At 35.9% G+C, this 27,690-nt stretch overlaps 1 protein-coding gene across 1 annotated transcript; it reads left to right on the forward strand.

Moving 5' to 3' along the window:
* Window positions 1–1,659: 1,659 nt before the first annotated feature.
* Window positions 1,660–27,664, forward strand: gipc2 (GIPC PDZ domain containing family, member 2). Its single transcript, XM_033983059.2, has 6 exons — window positions 1,660–2,282; window positions 18,002–18,187; window positions 19,704–19,884; window positions 21,260–21,369; window positions 23,280–23,361; window positions 24,589–27,664. Exons 1-6 carry the CDS (start codon window positions 1,983–1,985, stop codon window positions 24,738–24,740), a joined length of 1,011 nt encoding a protein of 336 aa, XP_033838950.1. The 5' UTR covers window positions 1,660–1,982; the 3' UTR covers window positions 24,741–27,664.
* The last annotated feature ends 26 nt before the right edge of the window (window positions 27,665–27,690 follow it).

The raw sequence follows: 27,690 nt of genomic DNA on the forward strand, positions 1-27,690 counted from the left end.
ACAAAACACTTCACGTCTTCACAAACCCGATGCGACGTGGAGTTGTTATGTTGTGATGTCACTTTGAGGGGGGACTCAGAGCTCAAAAACAAACATGTTGATATGTTGTTTTCAGAGAATATATTATATTTATATTATATTTATAATATATTTTCAGACCAATGAAAGGTAACATGGAGTGCTAAGTATGTTATGTGCTATCAGTTAATCCCCCGTAGAAGTGTAATACCCCTGATAATGACAACTCGTCTGGGAATGCATTGGTGCTTTTAGGCAAAGCGACAAGATTATTTACTAGTTTATAAAGACTTTTTGTTATATTGTTATTTGAACCCTGTGCCGTACTTACCCAGACCTTTGCCAAAGCACTCTATGTAAATGTGCCATTTTGTGTTAAGGACATTCAGACATATGGATAATCATTTGTGTATTTTTAAAAAAGAATTTGACTTGAATGTATGCATAAATATTTATATGTCAACAGATTAGAGAGGATTATTCGCTTCACAAATGTTTGCTTACAAGTCTGCATATTAGCATTAACAAATAGGTTCTTTGCAGTGCCATGTAAGGAATAGTTTTGGTATATTTTGATAATTGTGAATACTTTGTTGTTGTTATACTATTTCCTATGTGCAAAGATACAAAGCTGAATAAATCTACAAAAGGTTACATAATTGTCCAGCCTTGAATGCATAATTATAGTTATGTCAGCTGTTGCAATTAATCTGCCAACACACTGTGCTTTTGTTTTCCTCTAGGGGACGCCATATCACTCAACATCACTACAGGGAAAATCCATGAGTTTGAGAATGATAAAAAATAAGATTGTTACCATAGCAATTTAATACAAAATATGATATCTTTTGAATGGTGAAAGGTCCTCAAAATGTCACCTATTACAGGAAGCTGAACACGTGCATACTGGGGGTACAGACAGACAGGTATTTTAAAGATAGTTTATAAATGTGAGGCCTCTGAGTTTATAATTGCATTGTTATTTTAAGAGAATATTTATAGTAGTAACAATTTGGCTAGTTGTATACTCGATTGACAGTTTAAGTCCTGTTCCTATCTGTGAATATTGTTGTTGTACCCTCGAGCAAGACACTTGACCGATATTATATGTGTTTCAATTGTACTTTCACTCATAATGGAAAAATACTGACTAACAAGCTATAGATACACCTGTTTTCAGAGGTGGGTAGAGTAGCTAAAAAATGTACTTAAGTAAGAGTAAAGTTACTTCATAATAGTATTAAAAACACACAACTCAATTAAGAGTAAATTCAAGAGTAACTGTTGGGACTTCATATTCGAAGGAGCGGTGCAAGGAATACAAATACTTCCATCATTTCATGTTGTCACTTGTAAACTTACTCACCACTTAGTCACACAAAATATTTTACTGAAGTAAGAGTGCTGCAAGCCTACTTCAGTAAAAATATTACTCAAGAGGGAGTAAAAATATGTTTCTACAAAAGTACAATTTCTCTAAAAAAGTTATTCAAGTAAATGTAACTGAGTACTACCCATCTGTATACCTGACATAAGTGTAAACAATAGTCCCTCACTGCCCTGCCTGAGGAGCAGGTGCACCGACTGAAACTGCCCTCGTGCCCCTGGGCTCCGGTTTGCCCCTCATTGCGCATGCGTCCTGTCGCACGCTGAGAGAAAAACAGAGTGGCTATTGTTAGCCGCTCCAGCAGGTTGTGTCAAGAGTTTATCCCAGATCGGAGGCCTGCCCTGCGCCTACCTGTTGAATATTCACCTCGACAATTTGCAAACGAGTCAATATCAAGGAACAAAGTCTAAAAAACTACATCGGAGCGGAGGAGTAGGAGCGAAACGCGTGCGTAATAGGCGAGGAACACAAGATTGGCGTGCGTACAAGGAAGTAATCAACAGGTATAACGCTTATTCAATGTTATAGCACGCGCAGGACTAGTCTCATCTGTTATAGCGATACGAAGTTTTGAAACATGCCCCTGGGACCATGGAGGAAGAAGAAATCTACGAAGGAGCACTTGGTGGAGAACGAGGAGGTGAGCAGCGGCGGCGGAGGTAGTGGAGGAGGAGCGGGACTCGCAGGTGCAGGGAGCCCGGGGAAGGCGGCCGTGAACGGGGCAGGTCTCCCACCGCCTCCCGCTAACCTGAGGCCCAAGCTGGTGTTCCACACGCAGCTCGCACACGGCAGTCCCACGGGAAGGATAGAGGGGTTCACCAATGTCAAAGAACTGTACGGGAAGATAGCAGAGGCGTTCAACATCAGCCCGCCAGAGGTAAGAATAACGTACGGGACAGGGGACATTGGGTAGGATATAGTGAAGTATATAAAGTGGTCTACACAGGGACAAACACCACATTCAAATGGAGACTAACAATGACGAAGTACGGAGCTAAACCTGTTCCAAACCAGGACTTTATCAGAACTAGAGCAAGAACAAACCAAGTCACAATCAGAATTACATTGGGCTCAAACAGTACCAAATAAGTTGTCTATAAAGCTATAGACAAGAACCCTATAAAATATTTCAGCATTAAAAATAACAGTAGTAGTAGTAGTAGTAGTAGTAGTAGTAGTCGTGGTGGTGTTTCCCATTAGAATTCACCTCATAATCTAAAAACAACCTGGACTATCCATGGGTTTTAGAATGAGGAAAAATATGAACTGTTACCATAGCAAGTAACCATTTAAAACAAAATATTGTATCTTTTGAATGGTGAAAAGTCCTCAAAATGTCACCTATAACAGGAAGTTGATTGGTTGATTGGCATCACAAAATAGGCTAAACTTTGTAGCCTATTTTATAAACATTTAAACATTTAAAATAACTGCTTAAAAATAAAAATAAGTGAGCCATAATACTCCAAAATATATCAAATTAAATTATTCAAATGAAAATTATTTGTGCCTCTATAACCTTCCCAGAATTTATGGGAAACAGTGATAGTAATGTGTAATGTGTTTTGAGTAGTATCGATACTTGCTCAAATGAGTGTCTAGTTTAGATTCTTTATGATTTTTGATTAGGAATTACTTGAAATATGGTTGGCAGCACTAGATAAGAATCTAATAAATCTGATAAAATATATTATTATTATAGGGTGTAGAATGTAGAATGTACTGTGTAGAATGTAATAAGATTAAATGGGGCCTATAATCAATATGTCTGAAACTATTTGAGATTAGCATGGAGTAAGTTAGAGTTTACTTGAAATAAAGTTGGCTACATCAGATCAGAACATTGAAAAGAAAGATAACAATTGTACATTTATATTATTATTATGATTATTAATAGGATTAATAATAATAATAATAATACTAATAATAATAATAATAATAATAATAATAATAATGCTCATTATTATTATTATTATACCAATTATAATAATTATAATAATACTATTCTGAAGATCATTTCAAAATAGTCAAAATTATAGAAGAGAAGAATACCGGTATAATGTTGTTACTCATTTCACTGTTAGAGCTAAAATGTATTGTAACTAGTGTGGTATCTGATTTACATATACTTTTGACAACCCTAGAATGGGAGCAGGTAACTCCACGGTTTTGAATATTTAAATTTTATCTAGTAGTTGTAGTTTTCAGCTTAAGTATTTTCTATTAAATATGTATCTTCTTTGTTTATGTATGTTGTCCCATGGCTTGGCTGACAAGAATACTTAATAAAACAAATTTGCTTGTGTATACTGGAGTTGTCAAAAGCATTGAAAATCAGATACTAATCAAAACTAAAACTAGTATTGAAATTAGATCCTCATTTGAGCAGGTATCAATACTAAAAAGTCACATTCATAGGACAGAAAAGAACCTTTCCTATCTATATTACTATGATGTAATGTTGAATATCACATTCTGTTTTCTAAATAAAGGGTGTTTTTAATTGTTGTCATGGTATCAGAATTGGTATTGAGTATTGAGTCTATTGCTTAGTATCAAAATCAAGTTTGAACTGTCAGTAGACCTTTTCTTTCAGGTCTGCTAGTTGTATTACGTTTTACAGTTAAGGATATCTAGGTCATGGGTGTAGCTAGACTGTATCTGCTTGAGGCCTTAAAGGTGCACTATGTAACTTTTCTGGTTGGTGTGGTCTATGGAAATGCTGTGTAATGTTCCACATTATAGCATTAAACTTAGCATTCTTGCATTTATTCAATTACCTTGAGAAAGATACATTCTTTCTGCGAGCAGGGTCACCTTTCCACAAATCTGACCTGTCAGTTGGCCTGGCAATCTCACCTGATTTTCTCCATGGAGATAGATATGCTTATTGCCATACTGTGGAACCTTCCAGACAAGCATTATCTCCATGGAGATAAACCGGTAGTCAACTCTTCACCAAAAAGGTTATATAGTGAACCTTTAAAATTTGAATTGAATCTATAGAAGTGGATCTCATAGTTTTTACTACTTTATCTTAACAACATTTTCAAATAACAGTACAATTCTTAACCAAGTGGCAATACAATGCTCAATCACAATTGTAATTTTGTTCTATCTTTCTTTGAAATCAGCTTAACATTTTTTTCAGGCTTGACTTTTGACCGAGAGCCCACATACTACTTTTCATAAACTTGTAAACCATTTGAAAACATTGCGTAAAACGCATCAATAACTCCCACAGCAGAAACATTATGGTACTACAATGTTGTAGTAGTTGTAGTAGTAGTAGTACCCTAGTAGTAATAGCTGTTACATCGGCTACGTCAAGTATTCACTAAATGTTTTTTCACTTAAGGCTTTAGGAACACTCCCTGATGTATCTTGGTTTAGTCCTGGTGTGAATTTGATTTGGTATTGTTCTAGTCCTGCTTTAGTCTTGACCTAGTACAGGTTTAGTTACATTAATTTAATCAGCTTCTTACAAGGCATTTTGTTCCCTAAATATGTGAAAATAAAAGCCTTGTTTGAACCATAGTTATATATTACAATAATCTTAAATCATTACTTCAACTGTAGTAAGGAATGCTAGGTAAAAGTCTGGATAAACAGTTTTATTAGTAGCTTTCTCGGTTATTACAGCTCCAGAAGCCAGCTTTTGATTGTCTTGTGAAGCTTGTGTTTAAAGAGCCACGCCCAGTCCACCTCTGGCATTGCACCAGTGACAACAATCTGGGCTAAAATGTCTGTAGCCTCTGCTAGACTGCACAGTGAGTTAATCTTGTAAACGGTGTCCATGCTGTGTATCGAATGTGCCTAGGAAAACAATACTCAAGTGAAAGTGAAAGTCCCGATGGATAAAATATTCAGTTACCTGTATTTTGCAGCCAGCCCATAACACCTTTAAGCCAATATCATTGATAACTAGGGCTGTCAAAATGATCAAAAATCAGATACCAATTAATAGTAAAACTAGTATCCAAACTAGATACTCATTTGAGCAGGTATAGATACTAAAAAATCAAGTCTATTTCTTAAAAATCAAGTTGTTGTAACACTGATAAAATGAATGAAACACAGTTGAGACAAAAAAGATAAGATAATAATGGGGAAATTATAGTGTTGCAATGAAAAGTTCAAGAATAGTAGCAATGGCAGAGACTGAGTAGTAAGACATCTTTGTCCAAAACTATATTGAAATTGATTGAATTATGATTATTATAAATTTCTCCATTCAGTATACAAGTCAATTTACATGTGGCCCTAAATTCTCTCACATGAACTGCTTGATAATATAACCACATACAGTCAGTTGTATCTATTTGTTTTTGTAACTTTTTTTTTATTATTATCTAACTCTTGTGCTTTCAAAGGCCCAAGTCAGAATGCTTGCTTTCTATTTCATACAGATATTTGCCTTTATATAATGTATTTATAAATATTGGCTCAGATATAAGTCCAATGGCCCAGAGAGCTGCTGCTGTTATCAGCCAGGTGCTCAGTGGGAGTCAAGTTGAACTTTCTTCCACCTTTTAAACCTCTATAGAGTGGATTTATTTAATGTGAAGTAAACACAGTGTGGCGTGAGGCGATAGGATATGGTTACCTACTTACTGAACTACTTTGACTATAATTATGTATAGTGCAAAAATAAAATATAAATTTGAATTTCATCATATTGGTCATAAAATGTACTATGATTCTATTGGTTGTTTTCAGATTCTTGATTATGTCATATTTCCAGATGAGGGGCAAGTGTCCCTTTCCCGTTGATTACATTGTACTTTGCCATGAAATTAGGGTTGTCAAATGTATCAAAAATAAGATACTAATTGATACTGAAACTAGTATTGAAACTATATACTCATTTGAGCAGGTATCTTTACTAAAAATTCACAGGACAGAAATGAAACATTCACGAATAGCTTTAGAATGATCTTGAGCTGTATCAGAAAAAGTATAAGATTACATAGACTAGTGTGCACCCATGGACCACTACGGAACCTACATGGACGACTGAGGGATTACACATATATGAGACCACAGGGTAACATATAAGAAAGTCCTATTAATGTTAAAAATCACGTTCTGTTTTTTTTATTATTGTGGTATTGGAATTGGTATGGAGTATCAAATCTATTCTTTAGTATTGAAATCGAATGTAAAATTTTAGTACTAGTACTAGTATGTTGTATTACATAATTAACTAAAGTCTGTTGTTTTGTTATTGGCGACTTTTTAAATAGCAGTGTCGATTAAGTAGCAATTTGGCTTACTGTTTTATGTCTGGTGGTTGTTGCCATCATTTGTAAGTGTGAAATAATATCTCAAACTAGTGTTGTAATATGGGCCACATTCTTTGCATGGCTTTCTGTGTAGTCATATTATGTCACTGGGGTGATCTCTAAGAACACATCTGATAATTGCACAGAAGTGAAATGTTTCTGTGTAGACTTTGCACACCTGACTGGGCACCAGGTGCGTCAGAGGAGAAGCACTTTGTCTGAAAGGTTAAGGAAACTCCCGCACACTGTCTCACTCTTGATTCACTTTAATTCTTACAAAGTTTCAGTCCCTCTGATAAGTGAAATGTAACACATAATTAGACTCCTCCATTATAGGACCTATATAGATTTGGAATTTCCCCACTGTGGGACTAATAAAGGCATATTTTATCTTATCTTATTACATTAAATAACGGTGCAAAATTGACTTTTTGGAGCGTTCTGCCCTGTTATAACACTCTTCAAAAACATGCCTGAAGATATGTCATTCTTGTATGTCAGAGTAATCTAGTGATCTCTCCCAGGCACTATTTGAACCCTCCTTACAGTTAGCAGTACACTCCTATCCAAAGCTCAGCCCTCCACTCAATAAATATACAAAAAAAAAAGCATTGTACAAAACAGTACACTACAACTTCACAAACCTGATGCGATGTGCAACAGTTTCATTGGCGAAATGCATGTCGATTGTACTGTGCTGGTGTACTGAAGGGGAAGTGACAGCACAGAGAGTAAATGGAGGTGGGGACTCAGAGCATCAAAAACAGAGACTTATTAAACATGTTAATATTTAGTTTTCAGTGAATATATAATAAAACGTCACATGGTGATCTAAATATGTTCTGTGTTAGCCGTTAATACTCCATAGATAGTGTAATATTTCTTCTTTAAAATGTAGCATCTGTTCTGCTCTTACTGTCACTTCGATGTTACTATTGACCACACACTTATCACGTATTTGCTCTGTACTTTCTTTTATCCAACATTCCAACAATGCTTAGATAGCAAAGGGAATAGTCGTAGGCGTTTGTGAATAGTGAAAATGATTATATGTTTTGATACAGCCTCCAGGCTCAGACAGGTGCAGTAGTAAGTAGTAGTAGTAGTAGTAGGAGGAGGAGGAGGGACAATAATAATAACTCAATGTCAACACATGCTTCTGTTTGTCACATTGGCACAAAGCAGTAATAACTCCATTTAAAGATGACATACAGTGGGACAGCGTAGCAAGATTTAGTCCATTAAAAGTGTTTTTTAAATGCAAAATTAGCTGTTTGAACTTTTAATTGTGTTATACTATTGTTCTCTCATCAAAAATTTAGTTGTGTTTTGGTCCATGAATATACAAAGTAACATTTCTGGTATGGGGGCTGCCAAATGCTTGTCTCCATGGAGATGTTATTGCTTTGCCAAGAATTTTGGGACATTGGCTACATTCGCACAGCAGGGTATATGGCCCAATTTGGATTTTTTGTTTGTATCTGATTTTTTAATGTAGTCGTTCACATTATAACAAAAACTGCAACTGTTATTTATTCCTAATGTGAATGGAATGCAGCCGCGAAGTGACCTGCATGCACACAACAGAACACAACATAACACAACAGAACACAACAGAACACAAAAAACACAACAGAACACAAAAAACACAACAGAACATAAAAAACACAACAGAACACAACATAAGACAACAGAACACAAAAAACACAACAGAACACAAAAAACACAACAGAACATAAAAAACACAACAGAACACAACATAACACAACAGAACACAACAGAACACAAAAAACACAACAGAACACAAAAAACACAACAGAACACAAAAAACACAACAGAACATAAAAAACACAACAGAACACAACATAACACAACAGAACACAAAAAACACAACAACACAACATAACACAACAGAACACAAAAAACACAACAGAACACAACATAACACAACAGAACACAAAAAACACAACAGAATACAACAGAACACAACATAACACAACAGAACACAACGGAACACAACATAACACAACAGAACACAAAAAACACAACAGAACACAACATAACACAACAGAACACAAAAAACACAACAGAATACAACAGAACACAACATAACACAACAGAACACAACGGAACACAACATAACACAACAGAACACAAAAAAGACAACAGAACACAAAAAACACAACAGAACACAACATAACACAAAAAACACAACAGAACACAAAAAACACAACAGAACACAAAAAACACAACAGAACACAACATAACACAAAAAACACAACAGAACACAAAAAACACAACAAAATACAACAGAACACAAAAAACACAACAGAACACAACATAACACAACAGAACACAAGAGAACACAGAAAAAACAACCAAACACAACAGAACACACGGCACATTGTGTTTGCAGAAGTAAAGACGGCCTCAAGTCGTCTCAGTCCTGCTGCAGTTGTGGCTATTTAAAGTTATTTGAGCAACTGGAGCCAACATTTAATTAATCGAGTGATTTCGCGAATCATATCAAGAAAGAAGGGGGCAAGTATTTTGATTATGGCAGTCTGTGGGGCCCTTTCTGCCATTTTTATCTGGAGGAGTGTGTGGGTGAGGAGTCGGAGCCATGGGACACTGATGTGAGCCTCTTCACTAACATCAACTCATTGACATGAAAAAATCAGATACAGGTCACATATGGGGGAAAAAAAGAATCGAACCTGGCCTGCTGTGTGAACGTAGCCATTATTGCTAACACTTTCTACTTTATTTTGTGCTTTTGGCATTTTTGAGTTTCCACAATATGATGATGTCATACTCTCAGCTAGTTCTACCTATTGATTACATTGTATTTGAAATGAAATATCCAAAGGTAAATTCACAAATGTTTAACCTGATCATTTCTATTAGTGACTCGACCCTAGAACTTCCATTTTAACAATATTAATTTTAACTGCCCTAATCTGTATTAAAGAGTATTGAAACTTTGCAGCTGATGTCATCAACTTTCTCTGGAGGGGGGGTGGAGCTAACTACAGGTACCACTCTGTCTGAACCTGTTACTCAAATTAGACTTTAATCTGAGCTTTGTTTTAACTCACTGACCATAAAGAACTGACTCAGCTGGAACTACAGGAGAGATCATTCTGTGCTGTTAAACAAGTTCCTTAAATAATACTACAGTCACAGGCTAACTAGCTTTAGCCAACAGTTTTTTAGTTAGTCACTCTCACCTTTTTTTGTTGAAAATCAAACCTAAACAGACCATAAATGCTTGTATTGACCACAAATTCCTTAAAATGTGTTGTATGAATCCATTTTGTATTTTTTCATGAGTTTTCAGATGATCTGAAACCTTTTTTTTGGTAATTATTACATATAATTATTATATATATATATATATATATATATATATATATATATATATATATATATATATATATATATATATATATATATATATATATATATATATAATTTTTATTTTTATTTTTTTTTTCTTGAGATTTCAAACAATTTTAAAGCTTATCCCGTTGTGCTTGTTAACATATGTATTGTGTCACCATGGTAACTGCTGAATATTCTACCATAGACACACATGAGGTACACCCCCAGCGTGATGTCATTACTAAATGTCAATTAAATATTATTGCCCTGTAGAATGACGATGTGATGTCCTCTGAAAAACATGTATGCCATTCCAACTTGACAACAGTGAAATTTGGGTATTTTTGTTGCCATTTTTTTGTGCCTATTCTTCAAATGATTCCTCTAAATGATACTATTTTATTTATGACTTATTTCTGCCAAGTGCCACCCAATTATGTGGTGGGACCATCCTGTATGGTGACACAGTATTTGAAACAGGATGTGCCTTAGCTCTGGTTTGTGGCTGCAGCCTAAAATCTGACAGATAAAAGATCCCAAAGGATTCAAAGGAGCACCACTCCCTCAGTAAACAAACAGACAATGCATGTACACCAGTGAAGAGGGTTTTTCCATCATGTCACTGGTTAAAAATAAACAGCAGTGGCTCAACTGGTAGTGATGTCCACCCGATAACTGGAAGGTTTGTGGTATCAGAATCGGCATTGAGTATCAAGTGACTCCTTAGTATTGAAATCAAGTTTGAAATTTTAGCATTGTGACAAGACTACCCTCCACAGATCTGACTTGTAACTTGGCCCTGTTGTGTCACCTGTTTGTTAGATTCTTAAATGCCATACTGTGAAACATTCCAGGAACTGCAATAATACATTTCCATGTATACAATAACCTCCAGCAGAAAAGTTACATAGTGCACCTTTTAAATGATTGAAAATATACTTGTTAGATTAACTAAATATTATGTCCTTTGCCTTTCATATTCTTTTGTCAACGGGTAGAGTTGACAAAAAATGTGAACTGTTACTGTAAAATAATATTATTCAACTAGGTCTACATGTAACTATTTGTAGCTGCTGTACTGACAGAAAGAATAAATGTCACTCCCACATCTCTCCATCCCAAATGGAGAGATTAAAAGGAAGGTTAAAGGAATGATGTGAAATGTTAAAAGTTAATGAGTAAAACTGTAGTTCCTTTCACAAAGCTGTTATGAGATAGTGTTGAGACTCCTGTTATGTCACACTTCCACAAAGACCATAAAAACTGGGACTAAACCTAGACTAGACCAGGGCTGGACCAAGACTAGACCAGGGCTGGACCAAGACTAGACCAGGACTAGACCAAGACTAGACCAAGACTAGAGTAGGACTAATCCAAAACTAGGCCAGGACTATACCAAGATTAGGCCGGGACCTAACCAATACTAGAATGGGACTAAACCAAGACCAGGACTAGACCAGGACTAGACTAGGACCAGACCAGGACTAAACCAGGACTAAACCAGGACCAAACAAAGAAGAATGTAATTTGAATCGGTGGACTCCCTGTACTGACTGTACTGTACGACTGAATGATGATATGTGGCTTTATTGTTCTGAGCTGAACGTGCAGTGAGGAAAGAGGGAGTTCCTAGTTCCTTTAAACAGCACCAAAGGTCTGTCATTATGAAATCGTCAGACTTCTAATGATATGATAAAGAATTACTGTGGAGAAATTATGACCTCATTACTTTAGATAACTCTGATAACACATAGGATTGGGGACACAGAGGGAGTAGATAAATGGGGGTAGATGTGAGGGCTGTTGTCTCTTTGTTGTTTAGTCCATTAATCGGTCGATGAAGTATTTGTATTAGTCGACTAATCATTTTATTTCAATTATAAGGATTTATATGGAACAACTGCAGACAGGAGACTTCGTGAGTTAACTGAAGATTTGGATGTTTTGGAAGATTTAACTTATGGTATTTATATGTAAAAAAGGCAAATTAAACTCATGATTCAAGTGAAAAAAGAGAGAGATTCTATATTGATCCTGGGGAAAATTCAAGTTTACCTGTAGAAACATACTGCGCTTTTCAGTTGACTTTGTGTCTCAGTGCAACATAACATGAGGACTGGTCAGGTAGGGTCCAAATCCTGTGTCAGAGCAGTTTGAGGAGAGGAACAGCCCTCCGGACAAAAGTGTCCCTCCTATCTGTCCTACAGTATCACAGCCAGTGTCCAGGCGGAGCCAGGTGAACACAACAAGAAACAATGATATGGTCTATTCCTCTGGAAGAGTATTTCTTCTGGAATGTCTTCTGCCACATATGTAGCATCTCATAGGTGTAATCTGTTTTTATATAAATACCTCGTCCTTTCCTAGTCCTTTTTCTGCATAAATGGTTGTTTTTGCATGAACTCCTGTGCAGGTGTAGGTTTGTGAGTGCATTTTGGATCAGATTTAAGAGCTTTTGCCACACCCCCTTTTTAGTTAACAAATCGATCAGCAGGGCATGTCTTTAGTCGACCAAGAACTTATTTAGTGAACTACAGGCCTAGTAGATGTAGATTTGGGTGTTTTGGGGTCCACAAACCATCATAAATAATTAATAATAAATTTTAATAATGTTATAAAAAAAAAAAAATTCTCAAATGAACACCATGCACATTTTGGTGGAGTGCCACCTACATCATTCCATGGAAATAGAAACTTAAAACCATACTTTGGAACATTCTCCATAGAGAAGAGATACATTTTATGAGATACTGTAACACAACATTTCCATGGAGGAGGAGGTCCTCTTCCAGGCCAAGCAAGAGTTAGGTTTGTGGAGATGCAAGCCCATACAGAGTAAGGATGCTTTCCATGTTTTTCAGTGCAATAAAAACATCCAAGCCAAGTAAAATAAAATAAAATGAATCCTAACCCTAAAGTTGTATTATGTAACTTTTTTAGTGAGGGCCGTGCATTTACTCATTTACACTTGTTTTTATTTCTCAAAAATACCTTGAAAAACATACATTCTAATTGCATACATTCAGACTTCAATCTGCAGATCTGACTTGTAACCGTGCTACCTGCTTGTCTCCATGGAGATAGATAAGTTTAATGCCACACTGTGGAACATTGAGATTCATCTGTAGTCAGTATTGTCCTATCACAGTTTCACTTGGAGGTTACTGGAGGACATGGTTTAAGCCTTCAGATGAACTATAACGAGACACAGTGTTGTCGTGTCCCTTGTATGTGATGCTTCATGTGTGACACTGGGTCTGGGTTAACTCAAGTGTTAAATTAGTCACTGCTTCTTAAGTTTCTCCAAAGCTCGGCTGCACATTAGAAAACAATAAGAGATAATGGACACTTTTCAAGGACCTCTACTCTTCATAAATAATGCAACAGTCATTTCTCCGAACAAGGAATTCAACTGAAAAATGTTCAAAAGACAGGACAAGACAGGACCATTTTAGCTATCAAAAGTATAAAAAATATAGTACCCAGATACAAAAAAATACTTAAATTGGAGAAAATAGTTAATACAGTAGTTTTAGAGTGATTGTGACCTGATCTAGTACAAGATCATATATTTATACACGACTATTATTATTTTGTGTTAAAAATTACATTCTATGGTATAAAATATAACTGTTTTTCGAGTTTGTTTGTTTGTTGCTTTTTTAATCATCATGGCATTGAAAATGGTATTTTTTCACCACAGGATGATTAACATGATCATTTAAAATGACATCTTATGAACTAATATGAAGTCTGATCAAAACCACAATTCTGAAAATATTCAAAAAAGATCAAATGTTGAGTTGATTATGTTGTGGATATATTGAATATTGAAAAATCTAAACAGATGTACTCCTCACGTATTGAACTCTTCTCCAAACCACAAGCTTTCACTGAAACATTAAAAAGATCCAAGCTGATTATTGACAGGATCTCAGTCTCTATAAAAATGTGATCGATTGCCCTGCTTTGTTCATGAGTTTCAGGCACATGGTTTTCTTCCTGATTTAAATGATTTGACATGATTTTGTTATAACAATAGTCAAGTCCATTTTATTTGTAGGGTTCTCAAAAATATCGAAAATCTGATAATCAGGATGTGATTGGCTGGTTTGTCTGTCCCTCTGCTTCTTTTTTTCATATCCCTTCCTCTACTTTATTCTAAATAAATACAATTTCCAGGTATAGACTGTGTGTCAAATTTAACAGTTCAAAGTATATGTTCTGAAAGGTCTTCACAAAATCCATCAACTCAGGAAGGAATCACCTGCCTGAAGCCCCATGAATAATAGTACAACAGTATGCTGTTCTTGTATATATGAGTGTCTGTGTTGTGCTGATTGTTGTGGGTCAGAGTCCAGTACTTAGGGCGTGTCAGCAGCAGAAGGGAGCTGTGCTTTCTGTCCTCACTCATTTGCCTTCACTTTGAATATTTCCTGTTCTGGTTTAGTGCTTGTTTGGTCCTGGTTTAGTCCAGGTTTGGTCCTTGTTTAGTCCTTGTTTAGACCTGGTTTGGTCCTTGTTTGGTCCTTGTTTAGTCCTGGTTTGATCCTTGTCTAGTCCTGGTTTGATCTTGAAGCTTGCATTTCACAACACTGGGTTATAGTGCCCCAGTCTGATTTAAAACAGAACGACTTCACCCAGTGCTCTGACCCACCTTTGTGCAAATATGTGCTAAAGGAATATGCCTGGAATTTGTTTATTAAGTTACCAAAAATATATAATTAAAAGAAGATATTTTGTTATAATCATAGCTGTCAATTTGCACATAATATGAAAGTTTCATCTTTTGCCCAAAATACTTTCCCAAATATATAAAAATGGTTGGTTATTAACAGATTTGCTGTGACAATTGACAAAAATAAACAAAAAGACATTAAGACACCTAAAACATTTTAAGGGGGTTCAAAATCATAAATGCAAGCTATTAAAGATCGTATACTATGCAAAATTGACTCATGTGACATCATAAGGTGGAACGGGGTGTATTCAGTTTGAGAAAAGAACACTGCCTAAATATGCAGGATTTGTGTGGTAAACATGTGTGAATGAAATAAAGCAGTACTCCAGGTATGTTTGTGATGTAGGGATGGGACAATAAGTGGTATTAAAATGCCACAGTATCAATGCCATGACGATGGGCATCTGACACCTCATTTATTTGACTGGGTTTGTGGAAAAAGCAGAGTGTTCCTCACAGTAGCACTGTTTTAGTCCTTTAATACATTCCTGATGTGGTCCTTAAGTCTGCGCTGTATCCTTCACTCCCCACCTGACCCTCACTTGTACTGGAGTGGACCATGCCACAGAGCATCCATGCACACCTATAACGCAGATAGTTGATGAGCAGAAGAACATTATTGGCTTAAATTGCTAATAAAATCCATTGATTCTATAATTATATTTGGTCACACTGCACATCAAAAGCCTACAATCTGAATTGCTATTCTGAATAATATTTGTGCTAATAATATATTTGTTAAGATTTAAATCCACATGTGCCTATCCTAATGTGCCTAACTCCAGGCTGATTTTTGATCTGTGTTTCACTAAATCTCTGTACATACCAAAGTAGGACATAACCATGGAGCAATATATCATATACTAACACTTTTTTTCCCCTTAAGAAGTCACTTGTTTTCATTAAGCATTATAAAATACACAACTTCACAGAATACCATCATACTGTGCTATTTTTGGTCCTAATGAGGATACAACATTATAATACAGATTTTTAAAAATTGCGTAATATAGGCCCTAAGGGATAATGGCGTTTACCGAAGTGACACGGATTTAAATGTCTGTGCTGTCAGACACTCCCAGACATCTACAGTTGTGAAATGCATAATCCACAGGGACATATGCAAGAATGTTAGTTTAGTTTCTATATTTACACAACCATTTATGCTACAGCAGCTGAAGACCACAACATGACAGTTACATGAGGAGGGCATTTCCAAACACAGTCAAACTAATCCCTAAATATGTTTTCTGAAGTCTGAACTGTTTCCTTAAAATTGTGTAATATTCAGTAGGATACTTACGTCTGGACCAACCAAAACCTGTCGCAATGAGCACTAGTCAAACTCGATTTCGAAATACTCAATACTCAATACTAGTTCTGATACCACGATGATAATTTAAAAACAAAACACTCCTTATTTAGACAATAGAGCGTCATTTTCAACATTAAATCATTGTGCCTTCTTATATATTACCTTGTGGCCTTATAGGTTCCAACTCAAGATCACTCTAAATCTATTCAGGGAAAGTTCATTTCAGGAAAAGTTCAGAGTGTTCCTCCTACTGTGAGGAACACTCTGCTTTTTCCACTCTGCTTAGTGTTGATACATGTTCAAATGAGTATCTAGTTTCGATACTAGTTTTAGTATCGATTAGTATTTTGGATACTTGTGACAACCAGGGACAAAGCTCTACTTCATATTGGTTTTCTAATACTAGTGCTTCATTACACCAGAGTAAACCACGTAAGCAACTGTGAAATCCCTGAGCGTCAAAAAATAAGCTAATGTTAAAGCTAACCCAGGTGCACAACACCTAATGCAGTTGTTTACAGAGAAAGTGGAAAGTGTGTTACCATAACGGCTCTAATTCTGAGAATTAATGACTAATTTAATGATGGATTTAAGCGTCATCATGAGTAAGCTAATACAGGTACATCTAAAAGTGGAATAGGTTTTGCTTTGGTTCAGTCCTGGTTTAGTCCTGGTTTAGTTCTGGTTCAGTCCTGGTTTAGTCCTGGTTTATGCCTAGTTCAATCCTGGTTTAATTCTGGTTTAGTTCTGGTTTAGTCCTTGTTTAGTCCTGGTTTAATCCTGATTTGGTGATGGTTTTACCCTGGTTTAGGCCTTGTTTAGTCCTTGTTTGACTGTGGTTTGGTCCTGGTTTAGTACTGGTTAGGTCCTAGTTGGGTCCTGTTTTAGTTTTTATTTGGTCCTTGTTTAGATGATGCATATGCGAGGGTCAGATGTAGAAGATTTTGTATTGTCTAAGTCATTACAGACATTTTACACTTGCATTTTGGTCAGTGATTAAATCGGTGAACTGCTGACAAACTGTTTAGCTCATGAAAATATGTTGAGCTGACCTCAGCAGTTCAGGTGAAAGACCTTTGTAGACATTTTAATAGAAAGTGCTGTGTTGTGTATACTACTGCAAGACCCGTTATTTCTACTACTACTACTACTACTACTACTACTATTACTACAGCTGCTACTACTACTGCTACTACTACAAAATAAAAACTGCTACTACTAAAACTACATCCTACAGCCTACTACTAATATGGCAATATTGATGAGCTTATTGTGGTACCATGTTAGATTGTACTATACTGTAACTGCTAGTGCTACTATTACTTCTATCACTGGTACCACTATTGTTACTACTACTGCTGCTACTACCAAATAAAAATGAGTCAGATTTCAAAGTGGATTAATCCAGGAAATGCAGTCATGATTGTGTTTCGGTTATTAATCCCTATAATGTATTTGTGCTCTGCTCTGTAATTCTGAAGAGCTCCATGTGAAGAGCAGAGCAGACATAGGTTTAGTCACCACTGAGAAACCCCGTGTACAAGCAATGGACCATTCATGTTTCATTTTCACATATGAAGAACATTTCTTCCATACAGCTGATAACTGATTTTGAAGTGTAGAAAAATATTTGGATGAATACATTTTGAGATAAATAATATTTTTCAATGAATAATTTGCTCATCAGTTATTATGTGAACAAAGTGCAGAAAAAAATCATTCATTTTTAAAGCTTGTTTTAGTTATATTGTGAATGGCTACACAATATCATCTGTATAACTGGATTTATGCATGGAATTTGCATGTTCTCCTTGTCCTGCTTTCTTGAAAATTCCTGCTTAAATTGATTCACCGTTGTCTTTGCTCTTCAGATCCTGTTCTGCACACTGAACACTCATAAGATCGACATGGACAAACTGCTGGGAGGTCAGATTGGTCTGGAAGACTTTATCTTCGCTCACATCAGAGGCATCAAGAAGGAGGTGGAGGTGCACAAGACTGAGGACGCTCTGGGTTTGACCATTACGGACAATGGAGCCGGATACGCTTTCATCAAGGTCAGGGGAAACTGGGGTCGTTTTAGGGCTGCATTGATTGATTATTTTAGTAAACAAGTAATTAGTGATCATTTTTTTCAACAAGTCGACTAGTTTATTATTATTGCTGATGTTATTATTACTATTGCACATTGAGATTTTTTAAAATACATTGGCAACCAAATAAAGATTGAAATATGGTGGCTGAAGGTTTCTAAACAGAGTCAACTCACTTAGCAGGGGTGGCACCAGACATTTTTGTTTGGAGTATTTAAGGTGTTGCGAAGGTTTTGAATGAGGGTGCTCACTTAATATGTTAATTTAGATCCTTTTAACAGTGGTGCATACCCCACCCCCTACCATGTTTGCTTTGCTGTTTTAAATAAGTTTAAATGTAGTCAGCTGTTGTAGTGATTTATCAAAGCTAATATGGATTTTTTTTATTGGAGTCTCATTTTGAAAAACATTTTTAGTTGAGATTAGATGTGCTATGAGAATGGGGCAAAAATCTTTGGGGGCGCTATGTGGGTGCATTGACCATTTTAGGGGAGGCTAGTGACTATTAGTTGATTAGTCAGTGCAGCCTTAGTTCATTTTCACAGGAAATTTTAATTTAGTTTCAGTCTCTTTTGACTGTAGTCGAGCTGTTGTCAAGAAATAGTCCACAAAAATTTGTGTTTTTCGTTGTGGTATCAGAATCAGTATTGCTTATCGGGTCTGGATATTGCTAAATCAAGAACTCTAGTCAGCAGTTTTTTTGCCAACCCTTTCTACAACATACATTTAAGAGAAAGAGAATGTGTCACATGTATGTTGAGCTATACCCAATGAGCTTCATGCTTTCTCAGCCAATTGTAAGAAAAACACCTTCCTAGAATTGTCCATTAACCAAATACTATTTAGATGACATAGCCTCTCTTTTTTGTTCTTTCCACTGTTAAATTTAGCTGGCACATGTGAAGGAAAAGTTAAGACATGCATTATTAACATTACTTACTTATTTGACCTACTTGGACTGTGTGTGTCTTTAAGTTCAGTTGCTTTAGTCAGTGTAAGCCCCTTAATCTGTCTCAAGAAAACCACCTCATTGATTTGACTCGCACATGCCCCCCTGTGGTACATTTACATCACCACACAACAGAACTTTAATTGTTGGTCAAGTTACAGGTCAGATCTGTGGAAAGGCAACACTGCTTATAGCAAGAGTGCATGTTTTACAAGTCCTTTTGAGTATTAAAAGCATGGGTAATTGAATAAGTCAGAGTTTGGTGGCATTACATACTTTCTCTAGTTGACACAAATACATTTTCTTTTGCTATGGATCCTACCTGAACAACTGAAGGAATTACACAGACATCCAAGACAAAGCAGTAACACCTCCATGGAGACAAGCGGAAGATGACAAGAAAAGTTACATTGTGCACTTTAAAGAATACTTGTGCATTAAAATAAAGCAGGGCTAAAGTAGTAGCCCTTGTGGTTAACCATATGTTTTGAATACTATTGTTTGTGTATTTCTTGTTTGTGCGATGTGCAGCGGATCAAAGAGGGCAGTGTGGCGGACGGGGTGAAGGTGATCTGTGTGGGAGATCACATCGAGTGCATCAACGGGAAAAACGTTGTCGGGACCAGACACTACGAAGTGGCTCGAATGTTAAAGGAGCTGCCCAAAAACAAGACCTTCACTCTCAAACTGGTGGAGCCCATGAAGGCATTCGGTCAGTACCAATTTATAAGGGTGTTACCAGGGCTGTAGGCCTTTAGTTGTTTAATTGATTAGTCGATTAAACGGTCAATGGTTTCTTAGTCGATCAAAATTTGTATTAGTTGACTAAGTATTTAATATATAAGGGTTCTGAAGGACAAAAGCAGAAAGGAGAAGTTAGTGAGTGAGTTACCTGGATATTTGGTACATTTAAACTATCTTTATATAAATATATTGTTTCCTAGTACTTTTTTCCCTATAAATAGTTGTTTTTGCATGAACTCCTGTGCACGTGTAGTCACGTGATTCAGTGTAATCTCTAATTAATTGAGCCAGCCAGTCCATCCTACATCCTGTTGGAATCAAGAAGGGTCTGGAGTCGGACCACAGAGCATGATAAAACCTTTGTCCTAACTTGGGACGGTCCAACCACACAAAAATTCATGTATCATTCCGAACAAAATATATAACTCCTTTTAATCTAAAGAGTTTAATGTTTTGTCTGTTGAATGTGTAGGAATCTCTGCTGTTCCTCAGTCCTCTGTGTTACTTTCTTTATTTCCTTTTTTACTTCCACCATGTTTTTACACAAATGGACCATGTGTTTCTCTGATTGGTTAATCATGGCCATCTGAAATTTGGGAGACTGGATATGGTTCCAGACTATTCTTCTTTGCAAAGTGTTAAGCATATGGTCTTAGCGGATCAGGCCATCATTCTTCCCTCACATAGATGGCCTGGATCCAGAATACACACTTTGTTAATACTTTATGAAGATGTGAGTCTGGTCACCGGTTAATCCCCCCATTTTCAAATGGGCAGGATTGACAGGTGGACTGGCCAATCAGGGACATGCATGGTCTGTCCCTATCGAGGAAAAGAAAAATGGAAAAAAAAAAAATATCACAGGGTACTGAAAACACTGTGGATTTCTGTAGCATCGTTGAGCAAAGCACTGCACTCTGTAACTCCTAGGTCAGATAAATTAGACTTGATTTGTAAATGACAGGAAACAAATGAGCTCCTTCATTTCACTTTTTTTTTAAATTTCACTGAAAAAAAACCCAAATCTGATTGCACGATCATGTTTGGCTGAACTTGAGATGCAATAGATGGAGGGACCAGACTGATATCAATCTGTATAAAAATACAAAGAGATATCATTTTGGATTTGCCAGGCAATTATTTTGGGAGTAGCATTGCATTGGAAACAAAATTCTTCCTTCCAGTGCTAATGATCTCTCCCTTTATTCATTCATTTTCACATTTCTTACTGAGAGTAATCACAGTATCTCTTCCATTGCAGTGTACATCCTTTTGACACTAGTTTGTATTGTAATAGCTGAAGATGGCTGATAATAATGTATTGTGTGTATCTTTTGTATCAGAAATGCTGGAGCCGCGGTCTAAAGGAGCCAAACCCACCGATGGTAAAGTTGGAACAGGTCGAGCCACACTCAGACTCAGATCTAAAGGGCCAGCCACAGTGGAGGATGAGGTGAGACCAATATTTATGCTTGGTGAATTTTAATGTGATTTAAAGTTTTGGTTTTACTAGTAATAGTACTGCTGGAATACAATGAAATTGGATGTAGTTTTGAATAGGACTGTAGGCTTTTAATCATTCAGTCAATTATTAGTCGATGGAGTCTTCGTTGACAAAAAATTTTCACATAATCATTTTATGTGAATGTTAAGGATTTATATGCGGCAACAGCAGAAAGGAGAAATGAGTGACTGAGTGAGTGAGTTAGTTTTGGTGGTGTGTATATATAGATAGATAGATATAGATATATATAGATATGTAAAAAAGTAGATTAAACTTATGATTCACAACCACAAGTTTAGTTTATCAGTACTTTTCTGGCAAAAAATGTTGTTTTTTCATGAACTTCTGTGCAGGTGTATTTTTGTGAGTGCAGCTGGGGTCAGGTACATAGAGATACGTAATAGTTTTTGAGAGCTTTTGCAATGCCCCTTTTTAGTAATTGAACATCAGGACATGTCTTTAGTCAACCAAGTGGACTGGAGCCCTAGTTATTAACCTAGACTGACTTGCAACACCAACACCATTTTACTAAAGATGGAATTTAATTATGCTTATTTTTTGTTTTTATTTTAGCTTTGTTAAATACTATTTACTGTAAACCTGTTTATCTCTATCTATGGCAGTACAAAAATTGGATTTTACGATAACGTATAGATTGATCAGTTGGGATGTAATTAAAGCCCAACTATGTAACAGCATTTATTTCATTATGGCTGTTTTTATGGCTCAGAATATCTTTAAAAAAAAATACGTGTATCGCTTTCCTCATTTAAAATTGTACATACTCACTAGTGTTGACATGATACTAAAATTTCAAACTTGATTTTGATACTAAGGAATAGACTCGATATTCAATACTGATTATGATATCACAATAATATTATAACACTATTTCTCTAGACAATTCAGCATTAAATCGTAGTGTTTTTTTATACTACGATGTGGCCTTGCATCTATGTACCTCAGTCGTCCAGGTAGGTTCCATAGTGGTCCATGGCCGTATACCAGTCTGTGTGGTTTTATACTTATTCTGATACAGCTCAAGATCATACTAAAGCTATTCAGGAAATGTCCTGTCCTGTAAATGTGATTATTTTGGTATTGATACCTGCTCAACTGAATATCTAATTTCGATACTAGTTTTAAAAGCTTTTTATGATTACATGTGGCAATCCTTGCAGATGCTTGGAACTATCTTTCTAATTTCCTTCAACATGAACAAGTAAATACCGACTGATCAGATTATCGGCCTGTCTCACACCTCCCCTGTTTCACAGCCCACCTCTGAATCACCTCTTTCATTTCACTATCAGTGTTTGTTCATTTGTTATTTTAGGACTTAGCACAACACTGAGGTGCCAGACTGTCAGACTTTGGACAGAGAAACCTGGCTCAGATTGTTGCCAATATGTGAGCAGCTAGAGAAAATGTCAAATATATTTAATTTTGCTAGAGACTGAGAATAATTAATACAGTGAGAAGTAGGGTTGTCAAAAACAGCAAACATCAGATACTAATCGATACTAAAACTAGTATTGAAACTAAATAGTTGTTTAAGCAGGTATCAATACTGAAAAAGTCACATTCACAGGACAGAAATGAACCTGAATAGCTTTAGAATGATCTTGAGCTGAATCAATAAAAGTATAAGACCCCATAGACTAGTATACACCATGGACCACTATGGAACCTGCCTGGACGACTGAGGTACATATTCCACTTATTTATCTTGCATTCATTAATTTCCAGCTGTTTTAAGCATCAGCAAAATGACCACTGAATTTCATATTAAACTCCTTCATGAATTGTATTGTGTAAGTATTTACTGAGTATCTTTAAAATTTTTATTGTGTTTAAAGCCCACAGAGTTTGAGGAGAAGGCTGTGAAGAAAGTGGATGACCTCCTAGAGAGCTACATGGGTATCAGAGACACAGAACTGGGTAAGTTTGCTCTAAACATAATACATTTTTTGCTTCTCAGTCAAAGTTAGAAATGGAAAGAATTACTATCGTCTATCTCTCATACAGGTATTCATAAAAGGTGTTGATAAAACTTGAAATACTTTTCTATTCAGAGAAAAACTAGAACCATTTCACTATACTCCAACCTCATGCACTAATGACATTTGACATTGAACAATACAAAATGTGAACTGTACCGGTTTATAGTAAATCTAAGGAAATTGACTAGTATAATAACCACATTCGTCAATATTAAAGGAGTGACAGGTTGCGTTACCTGCTTGTCTCCATGGAGATGTGTTTGCTTTGCCTAGAAAGCTCCTTAGTATGGTTGTGGAATTTCTAATAGTAGAAAACTTAAAAATATGCAAATCAACAGAGAAGTTGTCCTGAATCAAAGAGTCTGGTTTATTGAATCAATTTTGCACAATTGTCAAAGAGCTGTTGTCCCTAACGAAGTGTCGTCTCGTCCTCAGCTGACAAATCAACATACATACAGTGTATTTATACCATCAAAACAATAGTACAAGTTTAGTCTAGTCCAAGTGGTTCGAAGCTGTTGGAAGGCATCCTCCCATAGGAATACAAGGGCTAACAAACAAGAGATACACCCGTGCATAACAACATATGGTATTACAAAGGTTAGGTTAAAGATATCTATAACAGTATGGTAGTGACAGGACAGATCACTAACATGGGTTCTCATAGTAAGAATGCATGTTTTTCAAGACATCTTTGAGCTATGAAAGCACAAATACAAACTAGACAAGTTTAATGACATGCTTGGAACATTCCTGGGAAAGCAATAACAACTCCATAGAGACAAGCAGGCAGCAGCCCTTTCACTCCCTAATATTGTATATCTGATTATAGATTTCATAATTATAGTTGCCACTTCCTATGTACCTAGATCTTACAAATACCCCATCAAAAACTACTGTCTTCCACACTTCCTAGTCACTAATTACTCAAAGTCACTAAAGACAAAAGACTAAAGACCTACCCAAACAAAACTGTTGACATGATGAAATATTATATAGTATATACGTAACATTCCTGCCAAGTAATAACATCTCCATGGAGGGAAGCAGGCAGCGGACCGCCACCAAATCACCAACCCCAGAAAGTTACATAGTGCACCTTTAAGCATGAAACTTGGGCCATTGATTTGTTTTGAATTCACCAGTCTGATCTTCTGTTTATCAGCTGCTACGATGGTGGAGGTCGGTCGTGACAAGAAAAACCCGGATGAATTTGCCATGGCCCTGGATGAGACTCTGGGAGACTTTGCTTTTCCGGACGAGTTTGTGTTCGATGTTTGGGGCGCGATTGGAGATGCCAAAATGGGAAGGGTTTAGGTTCAATCCTACCACTGTACCAGAAAATAACAAAACACTACGCCCAATGTCCTTGTGTTTTTAAACGGACCAAATCTGACCAGCAACACTGTAAAAGGAGCAAATATTAGCTTTGTACATGCATGGACTGTCTTATTTTACTATGTGTAAGCAATTGATACTTTGCAGTGACATCACACTGGGGGGAACTGCATGTATGTCTATCGAGGAATTTTCATCAGTTACCATGGTGACACAATGCACTCAAGAGAAGCTTATGACTATAATGTTATTTGAGAGGGACTTGTTTAATAACACTAATCTGCTTACCTGTTGTAGTTCCAGCTAAGACAAAGTTGAATCAAAGCTCAGATTAAAGTCTAACTTGAGTAACAGAGGTTCAGACAGAGCAGTGCCTTTATTTAGCTTCACCCCCAGGGAATGTTGATGACATCAGCTGCAAAATATCAATAGAAGAACAATTCAGTTCAGCTAAGTAATCTCATTATATAATACTTATTAGAGAAATATTTTTATTGTATTTTCTAGAAATGAGAAGTGGTTTAAAATGTTGAAGTTCTACATGTCCTAGACCTGTTCAGTACATGTGTGTTTCTTGAATAACTGTTGAAGAAATTGTAGTTAATTTGGTAATCTGGCTACTCCAGCCCAAATTTATATATCTGATTTTAAAGTTTACAATTTGACCCTTTGACACTGCTGTTGAACGCTATACCTCTTAGTTGGAAATGTATGTTAATAACTATGTTTTAAATCTTTTAGATAATATATGATAATTTGTAAAAATGAAATAGATTTTTTTCTAGGTACCACAACTCTATTCAAGCAGCAATACAACCATTTATTAAAGGGCCCATATTACGCTGTCTATGTTATAATGTTGCTTCTCCATCAAAAACAAACCAGCTGTGTTTTGTTTCATTCACACACAAACACACAAACCCTGCATATTTAGGCTGAGTTCTTCAGAAAACACTTTGTTCAACTTTGTGATGTCATTAAGTGGCAATACAGGAAGTGGTCCATTATGTTTTTAAACTCAATACACTCAATTCACCTTCAATTCAGCTTCACCTTTAGGATCAACTGGATGTTTTTAGTCCTGAAAGTCAGAACCAAAGGTAAATGTAGCCGTTTACTTGAAAACTACTGACATCATAAAGTGGAACAGAGCATTTTGAGCTTTTGAGATGTAGAGAGACATCAACAGACAGACAATATATACCAGGATTACTCAAACGTGTGAATGAAACAAAACACAACTCCAGGTATGTTTTTGATGAGATAACAACATTTTCCATGGCTTAAAGTTCACAAGAGTCGATTTTGCGTAATGTAGGACTTTTAATTACTGATAAAATGCACTACTATGTCATGAAACAATTGGCTGGTTAATGACAATGGTACACTACATATCAATACATATTACATTTACTCCTTTCAATCCTATTTGTGACAGCGCCATCTTGTGTCTTGTTTTAGAAAATGTTTTAGAATGGTGAGGTAGGTGTACTGCACATGAATACTTAGTAACTTTAAAATACTTTTAAATTTTAAAAGAATAAAAATGCTGTCAAAACATCATGAAATGGTTTGTTAATATAGACTGAAAACTTATAGCTGAATTATAATATTGTTTTGTGTCAAATTGAGTAGGAAGAAGACTGGTACACTGGAAATAAATGGTACATTTTAAAATTATTGCTTTTAATAATACTTATAATAATAATAACAAGCATTAATATTACTGTCTGCTTGAATAGTTAAGACAGCACACAGCTTTTACAGGCTCTTTATACTGTATATGCTGCTAATTTGAAATAGGTAGCCTTGTGTAATTAGTGTAACTAGAAACTGTAGAAAATATTTAGTTTTTCTATTTTTCTATCTGCAAACTACTACTACTACTACTTGTGTCTTTAAAACTTTACAAGCCTTCCATCATCAGAAAGCCCTATACTATCGAGCTGGATTTGAGATAAAGAGTGTACAGTAATGTGGCTTAAAGATGCACTATGTAAAGATTATACTGCTTGTATTTCATTAAACCTCTATATCTTGCATCTGTTCACTAAACTCAATCACTTATCTAATTGCTTTTAGTTTAACAATTGATATATTCACCTTTCACATGTGTTTGTGAATACGTATTTAATGACAAGCTGTGCCCGTGGCCATAACTGCCCTGCGGCATTCTGGTACAAAGTGGCTGCAATTGTGTGCACGAGGCATTTCCAGACACTACAAAATATACAACTAACATTCTAACTAACTTTATACAGGCAAGGTAGGTGAAATGCCTTGCTCAACTACACAAGATCACATGAAATTTGGGAGGAAGAATCAAAGTTGCTACAGCTAATGAATGAAGCGGCATGATTAAAGTCCAACTGCGTAACATTTCAGGTTTCAGCCAAGACTTGAAATGAACACATTTATTTCATAATGGGTGTTTTTATCACTCAAAAATACATTAAAAACATTTGCTCAATAATTGACTTTTAGCTTAATTGAAAAATCACGAGATCTTAAAATGATCTGGGCATCTTAATCTCGATGACTGATAGTACAAGGTTTAGGGCGGAAACTAAAAAACAAACATATCAGAGGGACTTTTATTGCCTTTAACTTAGCTCATCTGCCCATTCCTTTGTCACATTTTTATTTTGAAATGTAAAGCTTGTTAGATACATTTTAAGTTATTGCACCATATCTACTGTAACATCTCATATTTTCTCCTCATGTAAGCTAGTTGTTCTTTAAGCAACTTTACCTCCATAATGCGATCAATATATTGTCTTTTAAATGCAATTCTATGTTTCTGTCTGTGTTCATTTGAGTGTAGTGTAATTAATATTGTGTCTGTGGTTTGAAAGACTATAAGGGATCATATTTGTTTAGACAATAAAATTTGATACTCTTCTAACTGTTGTGTCATTTCTATGATTTT

This window comes from Periophthalmus magnuspinnatus, chromosome 17, assembly GCF_009829125.3.
Source record: "Periophthalmus magnuspinnatus isolate fPerMag1 chromosome 17, fPerMag1.2.pri, whole genome shotgun sequence".
Lineage (NCBI taxonomy): Eukaryota > Metazoa > Chordata > Actinopteri > Gobiiformes > Gobiidae > Periophthalmus > Periophthalmus magnuspinnatus.